This window comes from Pseudophryne corroboree, chromosome 6 (genome assembly GCF_028390025.1).
Source record: "Pseudophryne corroboree isolate aPseCor3 chromosome 6, aPseCor3.hap2, whole genome shotgun sequence".
Lineage (NCBI taxonomy): Eukaryota > Metazoa > Chordata > Amphibia > Anura > Myobatrachidae > Pseudophryne > Pseudophryne corroboree.
Window position 1 is genome coordinate 814621875 of NC_086449.1, and position 20187 is coordinate 814642061.

General features: G+C 47.2%; 1 protein-coding gene across 1 annotated transcript in view; it reads right to left on the reverse strand.

The window, feature by feature from the left end:
• Positions 1-20187, reverse strand: part of LOC134934702 (aldo-keto reductase family 1 member D1-like) — a gene marked incomplete at its 5' end in the record, with an annotated part of 53327 nt that overhangs the window by 24668 nt on the left and 8472 nt on the right. Inside the window, 2 exons of the mRNA XM_063930073.1 lie at positions 11540-11649; positions 19372-19494. Coding sequence (XP_063786143.1) covers positions 11540-11649; positions 19372-19494 — 233 coding nt within the window. The remainder of the gene's footprint in view (positions 1-11539; positions 11650-19371; positions 19495-20187) is intronic.

The window sequence follows — 20187 nt, forward strand, 5'->3', positions numbered from 1 at the left end:
GACATGTTAAAACACATTATTAAACATGTTTTTAAACTGTCGAGCCCAGCGTCGTAAGTACATTTCAATTATGGTGCCTAGCACCAGATGTCCTTAAAATGGCGCTGGGCACTTAAGGGCTAACCCCTTACGTGCCGTGGCCACCATTAACCATGTGGCCGCCAGGGTCTCCGGCCACAGGGTCAAAAACACCCTTTTATTTAAAAAAAATAATTCATTTTGAGCTGTTGAAGGGAACAGCGCTCAGACTGAACGCCCGTGGGCGTGCACCTTATTGATTCACCTTATACATGCCAAATGGCAAGTAAATGAGCTACAAACACGTTTTGCATACTTATTTTTCTACCGCAATGAAAAAAGTAGAGATGAGCGGGTTCGGTTTTACTCAGATCTCAAAACTGCATCTTATTGGCTCATGTATGTCATGTGTTTTGGATAGCCAATAAGAAAAATCCAGATAAAACCGAACTGGCATTAATTCTGGCGTTAAATCTGAACCCGCTCATCTCTAGGAAAAAGTTAACAATTTCACAATCATTTTATTATTAGTTGGTGAAAATGAATTGCAGAAAAAACAAAAGTATGGGATTCACTTAGAAAATAAATCCAATCCGGATTGCCAGGTGATGCATCTTTGGAACGTAATGAAAAAATTAGCTTTCATGTAATTTGTAGTGATGTGCACCGGAAATTTTTCGGGTTTTGTGTTTTGGTTTTGGGTTCGGTTCCGCGGCCGTGTTTTGGGTTCGACCGCGTTTTGGCAAAACCTCACCGAATTTTTTTTGTCGGATTCGGGTGTGTTTTGGATTCGGTTGTTTTTTTCAAAAAACCCTAAAAAACAGCTTAAATCATAGAATTTGGGGGTCATTTTGATCCCAAAGTATTATTAACCTCAAAAACCATAATTTACACTCATTTTCAGTCTATTCTGAATACCTCACACCTCACAATATTATTTTTAGTCCTAAAATTTGCACCTAGGTCGCTGGATGACTAAGCTAAGCGACCCTAGTGGCCGACACAAACACCGGGCCCATCTAGGAGTGGCACTGCAGTGTCACGCAGGATGTCCCTTCCAAAAAACCCTCCCCAAACAGCACATGACGCAAAGAAAAAAAGAGGCGCAATGAGGTAGCTGTGTGAGTAAGATAAGCGACCCTAGTGGCCGACACAAACACCGGGCCCATCTAGGAGTGGCACTGCAGTGTCACGCAGGATGTCCCTTCCAAAAAACCCTCCCCAAACAGCACATGACGCAAAGAAAAAAAGAGGCGCAATGAGGTAGCTGTGTGAGTAAGATAAGCGACCCTAGTGGCCGACACAAACACCGGGCCCATCTAGGAGTGGCACTGCAGTGTCACGCAGGATGTCCCTTCCAAAAAACCCTCCCCAAACAGCACATGACGCAAAGAAAAAAAGAGGCGCAATGAGGTAGCTGTGTGAGTAAGATAAGCGACCCTAGTGGCCGACACAAACACCGGGCCCATCTAGGAGTGGCACTGCAGTGTCACGCAGGATGTCCCTTCCAAAAAACCCTCCCCAAACAGCACATGACGCAAAGAAAAAAAGAAGCGCAATGAGGTAGCTGTGTGAGTAAGATAAGCGACCCTAGTGGCCGACACAAACACCGGGCCCATCTAGGAGTGGCACTGCAGTGTCACGCAGGATGTCCCTTCCAAAAAACCCTCCCCAAACAGCATATGACGCAAAGAAAAAAAGAGGCGCAATGAGGTAGCTGTGTGAGTAAGATAAGCGACCCTAGTGGCCGACACAAACACCGGGCCCATCTAGGAGTGGCACTGCAGTGTCACGCAGGATGTCCCTTCCAAAAAACCCTCCCCAAACAGCACATGACGCAAAGAAAAAAAGAGGCGCAATGAGGTAGCTGTGTGAGTAAGATAAGCGACCCTAGTGGCCGACACAAACACCGGGCCCATCTAGGAGTGGCACTGCAGTGTCACGCAGGATGTCCCTTCCAAAAAACCCTCCCCAAACAGCACATGACGCAAAGAAAAAAAGAGGCGCAATGAGGTAGCTGTGTGAGTAAGATAAGAGACCCTAGTGGCCGACACAAACACCGGGCCCATCTAGGAGTGGCACTGCAGTGTCACGCAGGATGTCCCTTCCAAAAAACCCTCCCCAAACAGCACATGACGCAAAGAAAAAAAGAGGCGCAATGAGGTAGCTGTGTGAGTAAGATAAGCAACCCTAGTGGCCGACACAAACGCCGGGCCCATCTAGGAGTGGCACTGCAGTGTCACGCAGGATGTCCCTTCCAAAAAACCCTCCCCAAACAGCACATGACGCAAAGAAAAAAAGAGGCGCAATGAGGTAGCTGTGTGAGTAAGATAAGCGACCCTAGTGGCCGACACAAACACCGGGCCCATCTAGGAGTGGCACTGCAGTGTCACGCAGGATGTCCCTTCCAAAAAACCCTCCCCAAACAGCACATGACGCAAAGAAAAAAAGAGGCGCAATGAGGTAGCTGTGTGAGTAAGATAAGCGACCCTAGTGGCCGACACAAACACCGGGCCCATCTAGGAGTGGCACTGCAGTGTCACGCAGGATGGCCCTTCCAAAAAACATTCCACAAACAGCACATGACGCAAAGAAAAATTAAAGAAAAAAGAGGTGCAAGATGGAATTGTCCTTGGGCCCTCCCACCCACCCTTATGTTGTATAAACAGGACATGCACACTTTAACCAACCCATCATTTCAGTGACAGGGTCTGCCACACGACTGTGACTGAAATGACGGGTTGGTTTGGACCCCCACCAAAAAAGAAGCAATTAATCTCTCCTTGCACAAACTGGCTCTACAGAGGCAAGATGTCCACCTCATCATCATCCTCCGATATATCACCGTGTACATCCCCCTCCTCACAGATTATCAATTCGTCCCCACTGGAATCCACCATCTCAGCTCCCTGTGTACTTTGTGGAGGCAATTGCTGCTGGTCAATGTCTCCACGGAGGAATTGATTATAATTCATTTTAATGAACATCATCTTCTCCACATTTTCTGGATGTAACCTCGTACGCCGATTGCTGACAAGGTGAGCGGCGGCACTAAACACTCTTTCGGAGTACACACTTGTGGGAGGGCAACTTAGGTAGAATAAAGCCAGTTTGTGCAAGGGCCTCCAAATTGCCTCTTTTTCCTGCCAGGATAAGTATGGACTGTGTGACGTGCCTACTTGGATGCGGTCACTCATATAATCCTCCACCATTCTTTCAATGGTGAGAGAATCATATGCAGTGACAGTAGACGACATGTCAGTAATCGTTGTCAGGTCCTTCAGTCCGGACCAGATGTCAGCATCAGCAGTCGCTCCAGACTGCCCTGCATCACCGCCAGCGGGTGGGCTCGGAATTCTGAGCCTTTTCCTCGCACCCCCAGTTGCGGGAGAATGTGAAGGAGGAGATGTTGACAGGTCGCGTTCCGCTTGACTTGACAATTTTCTCACCAGCAGGTCTTTCAACCCCAGCAGACTTGTGTCTGCCGGAAAGAGAGATCCAAGGTAGGCTTTAAATCTAGGATCGAGCACGGTGGCCAAAATGTAGTGCTCTGATTTCAACAGATTGACCACCCGTGAATCCTTGTTAAGCGAATTAAGGGCTCCATCCACAAGTCCCACATGCCTAGCGGAATCGCTCCGTGTTAGCTCCTCCTTCAATGTCTCCAGCTTCTTCTGCAAAAGCCTGATGAGGGGAATGACCTGACTCAGGCTGGCAGTGTCTGAACTGACTTCACGTGTGGCAAGTTCAAAGGGCATCAGAACCTTGCACAACGTTGAAATCATTCTCCACTGCACTTGAGACAGGTGCATTCCACCTCCTATATCGTGCTCAATTGTATAGGCTTGAATGGCCTTTTGCTGCTCCTCCAACCTCTGAAGCATATAGAGGGTTGAATTCCACCTCGTTACCACTTCTTGCTTCAGATGATGGCAGGGCAGGTTCAGTAGTTTTTGGTGGTGCTCCAGTCTTCTGTACGTGGTGCCTGTACGCCGAAAGTGTCCCGCAATTCTTCTGGCCACCGACAGCATCTCTTGCACGCCCCTGTCGTTTTTTTAAAAATTCTGCACCACCAAATTCAAGGTATGTGCAAAACATGGGACGTGCTGGAATTTGCCCATATTTAATGCACACACAATATTGCTGGCGTTGTCCGATGCCACAAATCCACAGGAGAGTCCAATTGGGGTAAGCCATTCCGCGATGATCTTCCTCAGTTGCCGTAAGAGGTTTTCAGCTGTGTGCGTATTCTGGAAAGCGGTGATACAAAGCGTAGCCTGCCTAGGAAAGAGTTGGCGTTTGCGAGATGCTGCTACTGGTGCCGCCGCTGCTGTTCTTGCGGCGGGAGTCCATACATCTACCCAGTGGGCTGTCACAGTCATATAGTCCTGACCCTGCCCTGCTCCACTTGTCCACATGTCCGTGGTTAAGTGGACATTGGGTACAGCTGCATTTTTTAGGACACTGGTGAGTCTTTTTCTGAGGTCTGTGTACATTTTCGGTATCGCCTGCCTAGAGAAGTGGAACCTAGATGGTATTTGGTAACGGGGGCACACTACCTCAAGAAATTGTCTAGTTCCCTGTGAACTAACGGCGGATACCGGACGCACGTCTAACACCAACATAGTTGTCAAGGCCTCAGTTATCCGCTTTGCAGCAGGATGACTGCTGTGATATTTCATCTTCCTCGCAAAGGACTGTTGGACAGTCAATTGCTTACTGGAAGTAGTACAAGTGGTCTTCCGACTTCCCCTCTGGGATGACCATCGACTCCCAGCAGCAACAACAGCAGCGCCAGCAGCAGTAGGCGTTACACGCAAGGATGCATCGGAGGAATCCCAGGCAGGAGAGGACTCGTCAGAATTGCCAGTGACATGGCCTGCAGGACTATTGGCATTCCTGGGGAAGGAGGAAATTGACACTGAGGGAGTTGGTGGGGTGGTTTGCGTGAGCTTGGTTACAAGAGCAAGGGATTTACTGGTCAGTGGACTGCTTCCGCTGTCACCCAAAGTTTTTGAACTTGTCACTGACTTATTATGAATGCGCTGCAGGTGACGTATAAGGGAGGATGTTCCGAGGTGGTTAACGTCCTTACCCCTACTTATTACAGCTTGACAAAGGCAACACACGGCTTGACACCTGTTGTCCGCATTTCTGTTGAAATACCTCCACACTGAAGAGCTGATTTTTTTGGTATTTTCACCAGGCATGTCAACGGCCATATTCCTCCCACGGACAACAGGTGTCTCCCCGGGTGCCTGACTTAAACAAACCACCTCACCATCAGAATCCTCCTGGTCAATTTCCTCCCCAGCGCCAGCAACACCCATATCCTCCTCATCCTGGTGTACTTCAACACTGACATCTTCAATCTGACTATCAGGAACTGGACTGCGGGTGCTCCTTCCAGCACTTGCAGGGGGCGTGCAAATGGTGGAAGGCGCATGCTCTTCACGTCCAGTGTTGGGAAGGTCAGGCATTGCAACCGACACAATTGGACTCTCCTTGTGGATTTGGGATTTCGAAGAACGCACAGTTCTTTGCGGTGCTTTTGCCAGCTTGAGTCTTTTCAGTTTTCTAGCGAGAGGCTGAGTGCTTCCATCCTCATGTGAAGCTGAACCACTAGCCATGAACATAGGCCAGGGCCTCAGCCGTTCCTTGCCACTCCGTGTGGTAAATGGCATATTGGCAAGTTTACGCTTCTCCTCCGACAATTTTATTTTAGGTTTTGGAGTCCTTTTTTTACTGATATTTGGTGTTTTGGATTTGACATGCTCTGTACTATGACATTGGGCATCGGCCTTGGCAGACGACGTTGCTGGCATTTCATCGTCTCGGCCATGACTAGTGGCAGCAGCTTCAGCACGAGGTGGAAGTGGATCTTGATCTTTCCCTAATTTTGGAACCTCAACATTTTTGTTCTCCATATTTTAATAGGCACAACTAAAAGGCACCTCAGGTAAACAATGGAGATGGATGGATACTAGTATACTTATGGATGGACTGCCGAGTGCCGACACAGAGGTAGCTACAGCCGTGGACTACCGTACTGTGTCTGCTGCTAATATAGACTGGATGATAATGAGATGAAATCAATATATATATGTATGTATATATAATATCACTAGTACTGCAGCCGGACAGGTAGATAATATATTTATTAGGTAATGATGACTGATGACGGACCTGCTGGACACTGTCAGCTCAGCAGCACCGCAGACTGCTACAGTAAGCTACTATACTATAGTAGTATGTACAAAGAAGAAAGAAAAAAAAAACCACGGGTAGGTGGTATACAATTATGGATGGACTGCCGAGTGCCGACACAGAGGTAGCTACAGCCGTGGACTACCGTACTGTGTCTGCTGCTAATATAGACTGGATGATAATGAGATGAAATCAATATATATATGTATGTATATATAATATCACTAGTACTGCAGCCGGACAGGTAGATAATATATTTATTAGGTAATGATGACTGATGACGGACCTGCTGGACACTGTCAACTCAGCAGCACCGCAGACTGCTACAGTAAGCTACTATACTATAGTAGTATGTACAAAGAAGAAAAAAAAAAAAAAACACGGGTAGGTGGTATACAATTATGGATGGACTGCCGAGTGCCGACACAGAGGTAGCTACAGCCGTGGACTACCGTACTGTGTCTGCTGCTAATATAGACTGGATGATAATGAGATGAAATCAATATATATATGTATGTATATATAATATCACTAGTACTGCAGCCGGACAGGTAGATAATATATTTATTAGGTAATGATGACTGATGACGGACCTGCTGGACACTGTCAGCTCAGCAGCACCGCAGACTGCTACAGTAAGCTACTATACTATAGTAGTATGTACAAAGAAGAAAGAAGAAAAAAAAACCACGGGTAGGTGGTATACAATTATGGATGGACTGCCGAGTGCCGACACAGAGGTAGCTACAGCCGTGGACTAATGTACTGTGTCTGCTGCTAATATAGACTGGATGATTGATAATGAGATGAAATCAATATATATATGTATGTATATATAATATCACTAGTACTGCAGCCGGACAGGTAGATAATATATTTATTAGGTAATGATGACTGATGACGGACCTGCTGGACACTGTCAGCTCAGCAGCACCGCAGACTGCTACAGTAAGCTACTATACTATAGTAGTATGTACAAAGAAGAAAGAAAAAAAAAAACCACGGGTAGGTGGTATACAATTATGGATGGACTGCCGAGTGCCGACACAGAGGTAGCTACAGCCGTGGACTAACGTACTGTGTCTGCTGCTAATATAGACTGGATGATTGATAATGAGATGAAATCAATATATATATGTATGTATATATAATATCACTAGTACTGCAGCCGGACAGGTAGATAATATATTTATTAGGTAATGATGACTGATGACGGACCTGCTGGACACTGTCAGCTCAGCAGCACCGCAGACTGCTACAGTAAGCTACTATACTATAGTAGTATGTACAAAGAAGAAAGAAAAAAAAAAACCACGGGTAGGTGGTATACAATTATGGATGGACTGCCGAGTGCCGACACAGAGGTAGCTACAGCCGTGGACTAACGTACTGTGTCTGCTGCTAATATAGACTGGATGATTGATAATGAGATGAAATCAATATATATATGTATGTATATATAATATCACTAGTACTGCAGCCGGACAGGTAGATAATATATTTATTAGGTAATGATGACTGATGACGGACCTGCTGGACACTGTCAGCTCAGCAGCACCGCAGACTGCTACAGTAAGCTACTATACTATAGTAGTATGTACAAAGAAGAAAGAAGAAAAAAAAACCACGGGTAGGTGGTATACAATTATGGATGGACTGCCGAGTGCCGACACAGAGGTAGCTACAGCCGTGGACTAACGTACTGTGTCTGCTGCTAATATAGACTGGATGATTGATAATGAGATGAAATCAATATATATATGTATGTATATATAATATCACTAGTACTGCAGCCGGACAGGTAGATAATATATTTATTAGGTAATGATGACTGATGACGGACCTGCTGGACACTGTCAGCTCAGCAGCACCGCAGACTGCTACAGTAAGCTACTATACTATAGTAGTATGTACAAAGAAGAAGGAAAAAAAAAAACCACGGGTAGGTGGTATACAATTATGGATGGACTGCCGAGTGCCGACACAGAGGTAGCTACAGCCGTGGACTAACGTACTGTGTCTGCTGCTAATATAGAGTCTAGACTGGATGATAAATTCGTCGTGACGAAAATGTTATAAAAGACATTGAAACGTTGACCGCAAACCTTCAGACTCGTTTGTCTGTTCTTTCTGCGCCGTGAGTGCCGCCCAGATTCTGCTTTTACATTTGGACACAGCCGTGGCTGTAACCAGGGAGGGCACCGGCCATTTACCTGTGAGTTTACAAGCAATTTTGGGAACGAGGAGTGCCGTGATTTGGACTCATATATATATATATATATATATTAAACTGGTGGTGATTGATTATTAAACTGGTGGTCAGGTCACGTTGCAACTTGCAACTAGTACTCCGAGTCCTAAGCAGACAATCACAAAATATATTATTATACTGGTGGTCAGTGTGGTCACAACAATGGCAGTGTGGCACTGACTCTGGCAGCAAAAGTGTGCACTGTACGTTATATGTACTCCTGAGTCCTGCTCTCAGACTCTAACTGCTCCCCACTGTCAGTGTCTCCCCCACAAGTCAGATAATTAATACAATACACAGTCACACTATCTAATCTATATCACTTCAGCAAGTAGTATAGTAGTATAGTAGTACTCCTCCTAATAGTAATAATGCTCCCCAAAATACTGTGTCTCTCTCGTCTCTACTGTGTCTCTCTCTTCTCTAAACGGAGAGGACGCCAGCCACGTCCTCTCCCTATGACTCTCAATGCACGTGTGAAAATGGCGGCGACGCGCGGCTCCTTATATAGAATCCGAGTCTCGCGAGAATCCGACAGCGGGATGATGACGTTCGGGCGCGCTCGGGTTAACCGAGCAAGGCGGGAAGATCCGAGTCGCTCGGACCCGTGAAGAAAAAACTGAAGTTCGGACGGGTTCGGATTCAGAGGAACCGAACCCGCTCATCACTAGTAATTTGACAAGTGAAATGCCATGCCCGCTCACAACCACTAGATGGGGCTGTGCACTGCCATTTGCAAAGGACACCTGTAACAGTGTATTTTATGCTCAGATAGGTAATGGATCTCTAGGATTAAACCTGATCTTCTCTTGTTCTCAAGTCTCGGCTTCTCCCTTCTGCACGGCTTGGCCTGTGAATGACCTATTCCTCAGTCAGCAGGAGTGCACGCACCGTGAATCACATATCTAATTAAATAAACTTTTTCAAATACAATTCACGAAATTTGTATTGTAACTGCAATAAAAGAGTTTTATTTCACTGGAACAACTCGAACTCGTCCTCTCTCTTCAACGACAGTCAGTAGAACAACCTAAGACGAAAGGTTATTATGACGACATTTCATATCGCTCTTAACACATTTTCAACAAATAGCAATAACTGGAACAATACATATATACTCTGTTAATGGTACCTTAAGGGAAGGGGTTCCCCTAACACCCGATAATCTAGTCTGAGTACTCTTACTACCTCGTTGGTGCACATAAGATGGGGACGCTGTGGTACCAGTGAGATGAAAGTGCACATAAGATGGGGACGCTGTGGTACCAGTGAGATGAAAGTCACTTCCAATTATGACGTCAAGTTATATCCCCCTGTTTCTACCTCAGATATTAGCCTCACGGAGCCGTCAACAGTAGTGCTTGAAACTAATCTCAAATTCCTGTCTCCCCATAGTAACTTGTGAAGAGTAACAGTGTCCTGCAATGCTGAATAAGAGATACCTTACAAGGCGTTCCGGTCCTCTGGCCGCTATCTCTTCCCTGAGGTGGGCTTGGCTTAAGCCGTGCCGTCCGCTGATGGAAGCTTTCAGGCCCGCCTCCCACTGCCACTCACCGCTCCCGGCCGCCTCCTCTGGTAGTGTCCTGTGGGTTGGCGCTGCCTCCGAATCGGAATGATGCTGCGGAGGTCTCACGGAAGTCACCGGCCACGGCCGCCTCGAGCGTCAGTCCAAACCGCCTCGACCTCTCCTGCCGTCGCTCACCGCCGGGGTCCACACTCCAGTCCTGCCGTCCACTCACCGGGGCCACCGGAGAACTCGGTCAGTCTCTCTCCTCAGGACCGGCTGCCCGGTCAGGTGTGACGTACTTCGCTCTCGGGTTAATCCGCCATGCGCAGCTTCTTTCTCCGTCACTGCGTCCCCGTCAACAGCCTCAAGAAGTCCTTTGAGGCTTCTCTTTATACACTTTCCACAGTTGCCCGGATCTGTCCCGCCAGCCGTTAACTACACGAACTGGCTCGTGCACCCCAGTCTCACATTGACACACCCCTCTTCAAGGACATGGATTCGTCCCTTTTTCTCACTGTACCCACAGTCTCTGTTCCCCTGCTACGTGGGACATTCCAACTCTCCTCAGTGAGGGGAACACTTACTAACAGACTTTCTCTCTATGAGAGCCACTATAAGAAATACTTTAATACCCTCTGTGAGGGCCCATGTATAAATATATGAACTTTTTACCCTCCCTGTCTTTCCCTGTACAAAACACAGTTAATAATTGGATCACTTATACAGTACATTACCCACGCAGGGGTTTTAGCAGGGTGTTACACACCTACTGTAATAACCGGGATAGAATGACAGACACGCTCATTTAAGAATCACAAGAAATGCAGAATCACACTCCTACTTATAAACCCAGCCCATGTCATGCTGTATGCCCACTCATCGGCCTTTGAATCGGCGCCCAGCTTTGTGGCTTTGTGGATGCACACACTGTGGAAAACGAGAAATGCAATTTCAAAGTCCAATCTCCAGGACCTATTCACCACTTTCAACTCTTACGGTTTGCTCCTTAAATACTGCTCAGGTAGCTTAATAAGGTCTTAAATGAAATGTGAGAGTGAGGGGACGTTTGGAACTAGTAATAGGCTTTCATGTACAAGTCAGCCAAACGAGCGAAATGCGTCTCAAGAGAAGTATAGAACGAAATGCGATCTCAGGCGCCTTAGTGGTGCTGATCAAATAAAGCCATTTTGGAGGGAAGGTAAAGACTGTGCCCCCTTTCTACACAGCAGATACCCCTCCCCCCACCACTCTCTCATTTAAATGATTCCGACCTGCAAAAGAAATACAATTTTTACATCGACCTGAGCTGCCAACAAAAGGGGAAAACTTTCGTCGCACCACCCTCCCCGCTATCTTCAGCTCACCCCGACCGTGTCCTACAAATATATATTGTCAAGTACCGAAAAACAGTTGCGTGAAGCCTTCATCAATGCAATTAAAATGATTCACTAAAAAAACATTTGCAAATAAGTAACACGTTAATGCTTTTGATAAACTCCTATGACGTCTGTAACATGTCTATATCTGAATGAAAGCGGATGGTAATAATTACTCACCATGATTCATCGCGACAGGTCCCGATCGGACTGTAGCCCACGATGACAATTTCGTGTTTCCGGCAGAACTCCAGTAACTTAGGCTGGGTGAAATAGGGATGGCATTCCACCTGCGCCGACAAAGGTATTGTAAGTGAAGTACAGTCTACAGTAGACCAGTTCCTGCAGCTATTGTAAGGGGGGTAAACCAATATTTGTCATTTAAATTCACTTGTCGTGAGGCCCAAAGTGATGTCACTGGCTCCTAGTGCAATGATTGGCTGTAGTCTCATGCACACAAGATGGCTGAAAAGTGAAGTTGAGTACAGTACTGAATAAGCAACAGCAGTACTGAGATTTACAGCTTATACAGTAATTTAATGAACTGTAGATTTCTGTATCAAATTAAGGCCCAGATTTATCAAGCCTTGAAAAGAGAGAAATTGCACGGTGATAAAGTACCAGTCAATCAGCTCCTAAGTGTCATGTTACAGGCTGTGTTTGAAAAATGACAATTAGGAGCTGATTAGTCGGTACTTTATCACCGTGCTATTTATCTCTATCCAAAGCTTGATAAATCTGGGCTTTAATATGAATGTGTTTGACGACTGTGTAAATAATTACATTTAACATAAGGAGTGGAGACCCCTCTTTCAAATGATGGAAATGAAATTTAGCCCCTTCGCACATATTACCCTGCACTGCAGAAGACACACTCAGCGGCCAAAATGTATTAAGCTTTAACAAGAGATAAAGTGGAGATGGATAAAGAGTGATAAATGACCAGCCAATCAGCTCCTAACTGCTGTGTCACAAGCTATTTTCAAAGATGACAGTTAGTAGCTGATTGTCCGGTACTTTATCACTCGTTATCCGTCTCCACTTTATCACTTTTTAAGGCTTAGTACATTAAGGCCACTGCTTCAGAGCTGAAAGGCTAACATTATTTTCAGAAAATGCTGAAAAAACAAGGTATTATGATGGGGTTAAAATAAGATTTTAAACCTACTGGTAAATCTTTTTCTCCTAGTCCGTAGAGGATGCTGGGGACTCCGTAAGGACCATGGGGTATAGACGGGCTCCGCAGGAGACATGTGCACTATAAAGAACTTTTAGTATGGGTGTGCACTGGCTCCTCCCTCTATGCCCCTCCTCCAGACCTCAGTTAGAGAACTGTGCCCAGAGGAGATGGACAATACGAGAAAAGGATTTTGTTAATCTAAGGGCAAGATTCATACCAGCCCACACCAATCATACCATATAACCTGGAATACACATAACCAGTTAACAGTATGAACAAATAACAGTATCAGTCAAAGACCGATTCCAACTGTAACATAACCCTTATGTAAGCAATAACTATATACAAGTCTTGCAGATCCAGTCCGCACTGGGACGGGCGCCCAGCATCCTCTACGGACTAGGAGAAAAAGATTTACCGGTAGGTTTCAAATCTTATTTTCTCTTACGTCCTAGAGGATGCTGGGGACTCCGTAAGGACCATGGGGTTTATACCAAAGCTCCAGATCGGGCGGGAGAGTGCGGATGATTCTGCAGCACCGACTGAGCAAATGCTAGGTCCTCGTCAGCCAGGGTATCAAACGTGTAGAATTTTGCAAAAGTGTTTGAACCTGACCAAGTAGCTGCTCGGCAAAGCTGTAATGCCGAGACGCCTCGGGCAGCCGCCCAAGAAGAGCCCACCTTCCTATTGGAATGGGCTTTCACCGAATTTGGTAACGGCAATCCAGCCATATAATAAGCCTGCTGAATCGTGTTACAGATCCAGCGAGCAATAGTCTGCTTTGAAGCAGGCGCGCCAATCTTGTTGGCTGCATACAGGACAAACAGAGCCTCTGTTTTCCTAACCCTAGCCGTTCTGGCTACATACATTTTTAAGGCCCTGACTACATCCAAGGACTTGGAGTCCTCCAAGTCACTCGTAGCCACAGGCACCACGATAGGTTGGTTCATATGAAATGAAGACACCACCTTAGGTAGAAATTGAGGACGAGTCCTCAATTCCGCTCTATCCACATGAAAAATCAAATAGGGGCTCTTGTGAGACAAGGCCGCCAATTCTGACACACGCCTTGCAGATGCCAAGGCCAATAACATGACCACCTTCCAGGTGACAAATTTTAATTCAACCGTTTGAAGGGGCTCAAACCAGTGAGATTTAAGGAACCGTAACACCACGTTAAGGTCCCAGGGTGCCACTGGTGGCACAAAAGGAGGCTGGATGTGCAGCACTCCTTTTACAAAAGTCTGGACTTCTGGTAAAGAAGCCAATTCCTTCTGAAAGAATATAGATAGGGCCAAAATCTGTACCTTAACAGAGCCTAACTTTAGGCCCATATCCACTCCTGTCTGTAGGAAGTGGAGAAAACGTCCCAGATGGAAATCTTCCGTAGGAGCATTCTTGGTTTCACACCAAGAGACATATTTCCGCCAGATACGGTGATAATGTTTCGCCGTCACCTCCTTCCTAGCCTTTATCAGAGTAGGTATGACCTCCTCCGGAATACCTTTCTCAGCTAGGATTCGGCGTTCAACCGCCATGCCGTCAAACGCAACCGCGGTAAGTCTTGGAATACGCAGGGCCCCTGCTGCAACAGGTCCTCCCTGAGAGGAAGGGGCCAAGGATCTTCTGTGAGCATTTCCTGAAGATCTGAGTACCAGGCCCTTCGAGGCCAGTCTGGAACAATGAGTATTGACTGTACTCTTTTCTGTCTTATTATCCTCAAAATCTTTGCGATGACAGGAAGAGGAGGAAACACATAGACCGACTGAAACACCCATGGTGTCACCAGGGCGTCTACTGCTACTGCCTGAGGGTCCCGAGACCTGGCACAGTACCTCCAAAGCTTTTGTTGAGGCGTGACGCCATCATGTCTATTTGAGGAATTCCCCAGAGACCCGTTATCTCTGCAAAGACTTCTTGATGAAGTCCCCACTCTCCTGGATGGAGATCGTGTCTGCTGAGGAAGTCCGCTTCCCAGTTGCCTACTCCCGGAATGAAGACAGCTGACAGAGCGCTTACGTGATTTTCCGCCCAGCGAAGAATCCTGGTGGCTTTCGCCATCGCGACTCTGCTCCTTGTCCCGCCTTGGCGGTTCACATGTGCCACGGCTGTGACATTGTCTGATTGAATCAGAACCGGTAGGTTGCGAAGAAGACTCTCCGCTTGTCGAAGGCCGTTGTATATGGCCCTTAATTCCAGCACGTTGATTTGCAGACAGGACTCCTGGTATGACCATAGTCCCTGAAAATTTCTTCCTTGGGTGACCGGTCCCCATCCTCGGAGGCTCGCGTCCGTGGTTACCAGAACCCAGTCTTGAATGCCGAACCTGCGACCCTCTAGAAGGTGAGCACTTTGCAGCCACCATAGCAGAGACACCCTGGCCCTGGGGGACAGTGTTATTTTCTGATGTATCTGTAGATGGGACCCGGACCACTGGTCCAGAAGGTCCCACTGAAATGTCCTTGCATGAAATCTGCCGAAAGGAATGGCCTCGTATGAGGCCACCATTTTTCCCAGAACTCGAGTGCATTGATGAACTGACACACTTTTTGGCTTTAGTAGGTCTCTGACCATGTTCTGGAGGTCCTGGGCTTTGTCCGACGGGAGAAAAACCTTCTTTCGTTCCGTGTCCAGTATCATGCCTAGGAACGATAGTCGAGTCGTTGGAACCAAATGCGACTTTGGCAGATTGAGAATCCAACCGTGCTGTTGGAGCACCCTCAGGGAGAGCAACACGTTCTTCAGCAATTGATCTCTTGATCTTGCCTTTATCAGGAGATCGTCCAAGTATGGGATAATTGTGACACCCTGCCTTCGCAGGATCACCATCATTTCCGCCATTACCTTGGTGAAAATCCTCGGGGCCGTGGAAAGCCCAAACAGCAACGTCTGAAACTGGTAATGACAATCCTATACAGCGAATCTCAGGTACTGCTGATGAGTGGAATATATGGGGACATGAAGGTAAGCATCCTTTATGTCTAGCGACACCATAAAATCCCCCCCTTTCAGGCTGGATATTACAGCTCGGAGCGATTCCATCTTGAATTTGAACCGTTTCAAGTACAGGTTTAGGGATTTTAGATTTAAAATGGGTCTGACCGAACCATCCGGCTTCGGGACCACAAACAGAGTCAAATAATATCCTTTTACCTGGTGGTGCAGGGGAACCCTGCCAATCACTTGAGGTTGACACAGCGTTTGAATTGCAGCTAATACTACCTCCCTCTCTGAGGAAGAAGCTGGTAAGGCAGACTTGAAAAACCGGCGCGGGGGCACCTCCTCGAATTCCAGCTTGTAGCCCTGGGAAACAATTTCCCTCGCCCAAGGGTCCACGTCTGACTGAACCCAGATTTGGCTGAAGAGTCGAAGGCGTGCCCCCACCGGTGCGGACTCCCGTAGGGGAGCCCCAGCGTCATGTGGTGGACTTAGCGGAAGCCGGGGAGGACTTCTGCTCCTGGGAACTAGCCGAAGCAGGTGTTCTCTTACCTCTACCCTTACCTCTGGCGAGGAAAGAGGAGCCCCGACCTCTTCTGGACTTATGCGACCGAAAGGACTGCATCTGATACTGTGGAGGTTCCTTTTGCTGTTGGGGAACAAAGGGCAAAAAGGTAGATTTACCCGCGGTAGCTGTGGAAACCAGGTCCGCGAGACCATCCCCAAACAACACATCACCCTTGTAAGGTAAGACCTCCATATGCTTTTTTGAGTCCGCATCACCCGTCCATTGGCGGATCCATAAGGATCGTCTCGCAGAAACAGCCATGGCATTGGCTCTTGAACCCAGTAATCCAATGTCTCTTTGAGCGTCTCTCATATATAAGACCGCGTCCTTAATATGGGCTAATGTTAACAAAATGGTATCCCTATCAAGGGTATCAAGGTCAGCTGACAGGGTGTCTGTCCAAGCTGCAACTGCGCTACATACCCATGCCGATGCAATTGCCGGTCTAAGTAAAGTACCAGTATGTGTATAAATAGATTTTTACGTAGTCTCCTGCCTGCGGTCCGCAGGATCCTTGAGGGCCGCTGTGTCAGGGGACGGCAGCGCCACCTTCTTGGACAGGCGTGTTAAAGCCTTGTCCACTGTGGGAGAGGATTCCCAACGTACCCTGTCCTGTGTAGGGAAAGGGTACGCCATAAGAATCCTTTTTGGGAATCTGCAGTTTCTTATCTGGAGTTTCCCAAGCTTTTTCACATAACTCGTTAAGTTCATGAGATGGAGGAAAGTTTACTACCTGTTTCTTTTCCTTATACATGTGCACCCTCGTGTCGGGCACTGAGGGTTCATCAGTGATATGCAAAACATCTTTTATTGCAATAATCATGCACTGAATACTTTTTGTCACCCTAGGGTGCAATCTCGCTTCATCATAGTCGACACTGGAATCAGAGTCCGTGTCGGTATCTGTGTCTACTATTCGTGACAAGGGACGTTTTCTGAGACCCCGACGGGTCCTGTGAGTCGGTCCAATCCGTGGATTGACCCCCTGTCGACACCCTGGACTCTGCTTTGTCCAGTATCTAATGTAATGATGCTACACTTGCATTTAACATATGCCACATATCCATCCATTCCTGAGTCGTCACCACCGACGGGGACACACCACTCATCTGCTCCACCTCCTCCTTGGATAAGCCTTCCGCTTCAGACATGCCGACACGCACGTACCGACACCCCACACACAGGGATATAACTATAAGGGGACAATCCCCCAACCAGGCCCTTTGGAGAGACAGAGAGAGAGTATGCCAGCACACACCCAGCGCCAACCTGACACTGGAATAAACCCAGATAGCGCTTTTATATGAAATTACACTGATTTTCCCACTCACTGCGCCTGTAATGTGCCCCCCTCCTCTTTTTTCAGCCCTCTGAGCCCGTTCAGCAGGGGAGAGTCCGGGGAGCCAGCGTTCTCTGCAGCTTCTGTGGAGAAAATGGCGCTGGTTAGTGCTGAGGTATCAAGCTCCGCCTCCTCCAGCGGCTGGCTTCGCTTCAATTAATAAAAAATGGCGGGGGATCATCTATTTGCTGCCTCCGCAGCCTAATATATATCATTTTGCCAGTAATGAGGTTTATTGCTGCCCAGGGCGGTTCCGGTATGAATGGTCGACCATGTGATGGTCGACAGTCATTAGGTCAACCACTATTGGTCGACATTGACATGGTCAACATGGACACATGGTCGACACATGAAAAGGTCGACATGAGTTTTTTAACTTTTCTTGGTAGAAAAAAGTTAAAAAACTCATGTCGACCTTTTCATGTGTCGACCATTTCCATGTGTCGACCATGTGTCCATGTTGACCATGTCTATGTCGACCAATAGTGGTCGACCTAATGACTGTCGACCATAACATGGTCGACCATGTGAACGGATACCGCCTAGGGCGCCCCCCCCCCCCCCTGCACCAATCTGTGCCATGTGTGTGTTGTGTGGGAGCAATGGAAGATCTGAAGTCTTCTGCCGCCTTGAAGTCTTCTTTTCTTCTCATACTCACCCGGCTTCTATCTTCCGGCTCTGCGAGGAGGACGGCGGCGCGGCTCCGGGACGAACCCCAGGGTGAGACCTGTGTACCGACTCCCTCTGGAGCTAATGGTGTCCAGTAGCCTAAGAAGCAGGGCCTATCATTTAAGTAGGTCTGCTTCTCTCTCCTCAGTCCCACGATGCAGGGAGCCTGTTGCCAGCAGTGCTCCCTGAAAATAAAAAACCTAACAAAATTATTTTAAACAGAAAGCTCAGGAGAGCTCCCTGTAATGCACCCAGTCTCCTCTGGGCACAGGAACTAACTGAGGTCTGGAGGAGGGGCATAGAGGGAGGAGCCAGTGCACACCCATACTAAAAGTTCTTTATAGTGCCCATGTCTCCTGCGGAGCCCGTCTATACCCCATGGTCCTTACGGAGTCCCCAGCATCCTCTAGGACGTAAGAGAAAAAGGTATTGAACTTGGTAATTAACAAATAAAAATATACATCAATGTGGAATTGCTGCTTTAGGGGGAAATGTATCAAAGCCTGGAGAGAGATAAAGTGGAGAGAGAAAGTACCAACCAATCAGCTTCTGTCTTTTCTCAAACCAAAATGACAGTTAGGAGCTGATTGCTTGGTACCTTATCTCTCTTCATTTTAACTTTCTCCGTCATTTGATACATTGCCCCCTTAATCTGTGAATGATTACAACCAATTTTCTTACTGGACCTTTCCATGCCTCCTATGTGAGGTTGAGTGGATGTCACGGCTTCAGGTAGCCGCTTTCACGCCAAATACATCATATTACAACCAGCATCAGGTAGATAAATAGATGAATTTCCCCCCTTTGCAGTGATCTGTCCAAGGCACGCCTTTTTTTCCTTAGCTCACAATAGGATCATATTTATTATAATAGTCCCCTGCTAATTAAGTATATTATCTGCCACATGCTGCAGGGCTGAATATTTTAGTCAGGTAATTCAGTATTGCTCCGGTTCCGGCACATGTGCTGCGAAAAGCAGCCGTACCGCGATTCTTATCGCTCACACTGATAGGCAGCATAGGTGTGCGTGCCGAGTTCACACATGCGCTCAGAGAGGGCCGCTGGAGGAGGAGGGATCCGTTTGGATCCCTCTTTGTACCCCAAAACCCCTTCTAATAGGTACAAATGAGTCATCGGAAAGTAACGCCATACGAAGATGGAGTCAGTTCCAGCACGCTGAGAAAATTTTCGGGTTTGCTGAATACAAAGAACACTACTGAATAGGCCGTTACTTAACGAGTGTTTCTGTCTGTGTAACGTGTCCATAGTAAGGTATAATGACTATATAGGTCCCCATAGTGATTTCACCATGGTCTCACCTGGTTGCTGGTGGGCTTGTGTTTCAGTCCAGGCTTGTTCAGAATCAGTTCCAGCTGCCGGCGGTTGAAATTGGAGACCCCCAAAGATTTCACCAGGCCGGCGTCCTTACATTCCTCCAAAGCCTACAGTTCAGAAAGACACGTCTTTACCAACCCTTACCGGCCAAAACGTTTCCGCCCTGCGCTACTCATTACATCATGGTCTATGTACTAATGGTTATTCATAGGCCTGTCAATAGCAAACCGGTCATGTGAAAGCAGGACTAATTACAATGTACAGACTGCGGCACGCCTGCCATTCCAGAGGGCGGAAAAAACCTCCAAAGCCGTCATCACACTTTCGGACGGGCCTTAGCCGAGTATCAGACTGACCAATCAAATGATATTCCAGCAGCAAAACTAGGTTAAGTTGCAAGAAAAGTATGTGAACCCTTTGGAATTTCCTGGATTTGTGCATAAATTGGTCATAAAATGTGTTCTGATCTTCATCTAAGTCACAACAATAGACAAACACAGTCTGCTGAAACTAAGGGTGGTCTTCAGTATGCCGGCTGTCGGGATCCCGGCGCACAGTATACCACGCCCCCCCTGGAGGGAGAATAAAATAGCGTGGCGAGCGCAGCGAGCCCGCAAGGGGCTAATTTGCGCTCGCCACACTGTCGGTATGCTGGTGGCCGGGCTCCCGGCGCCGGTATGCTGGTCGCCGGGAGCCCGACCGCCGGCATACCATACTACACCCGAAACTAATACCACACAAACAATTATATGTTCTCATGTTTTTATTGAACACACCATGTAAACATTCACAGTGCAGGG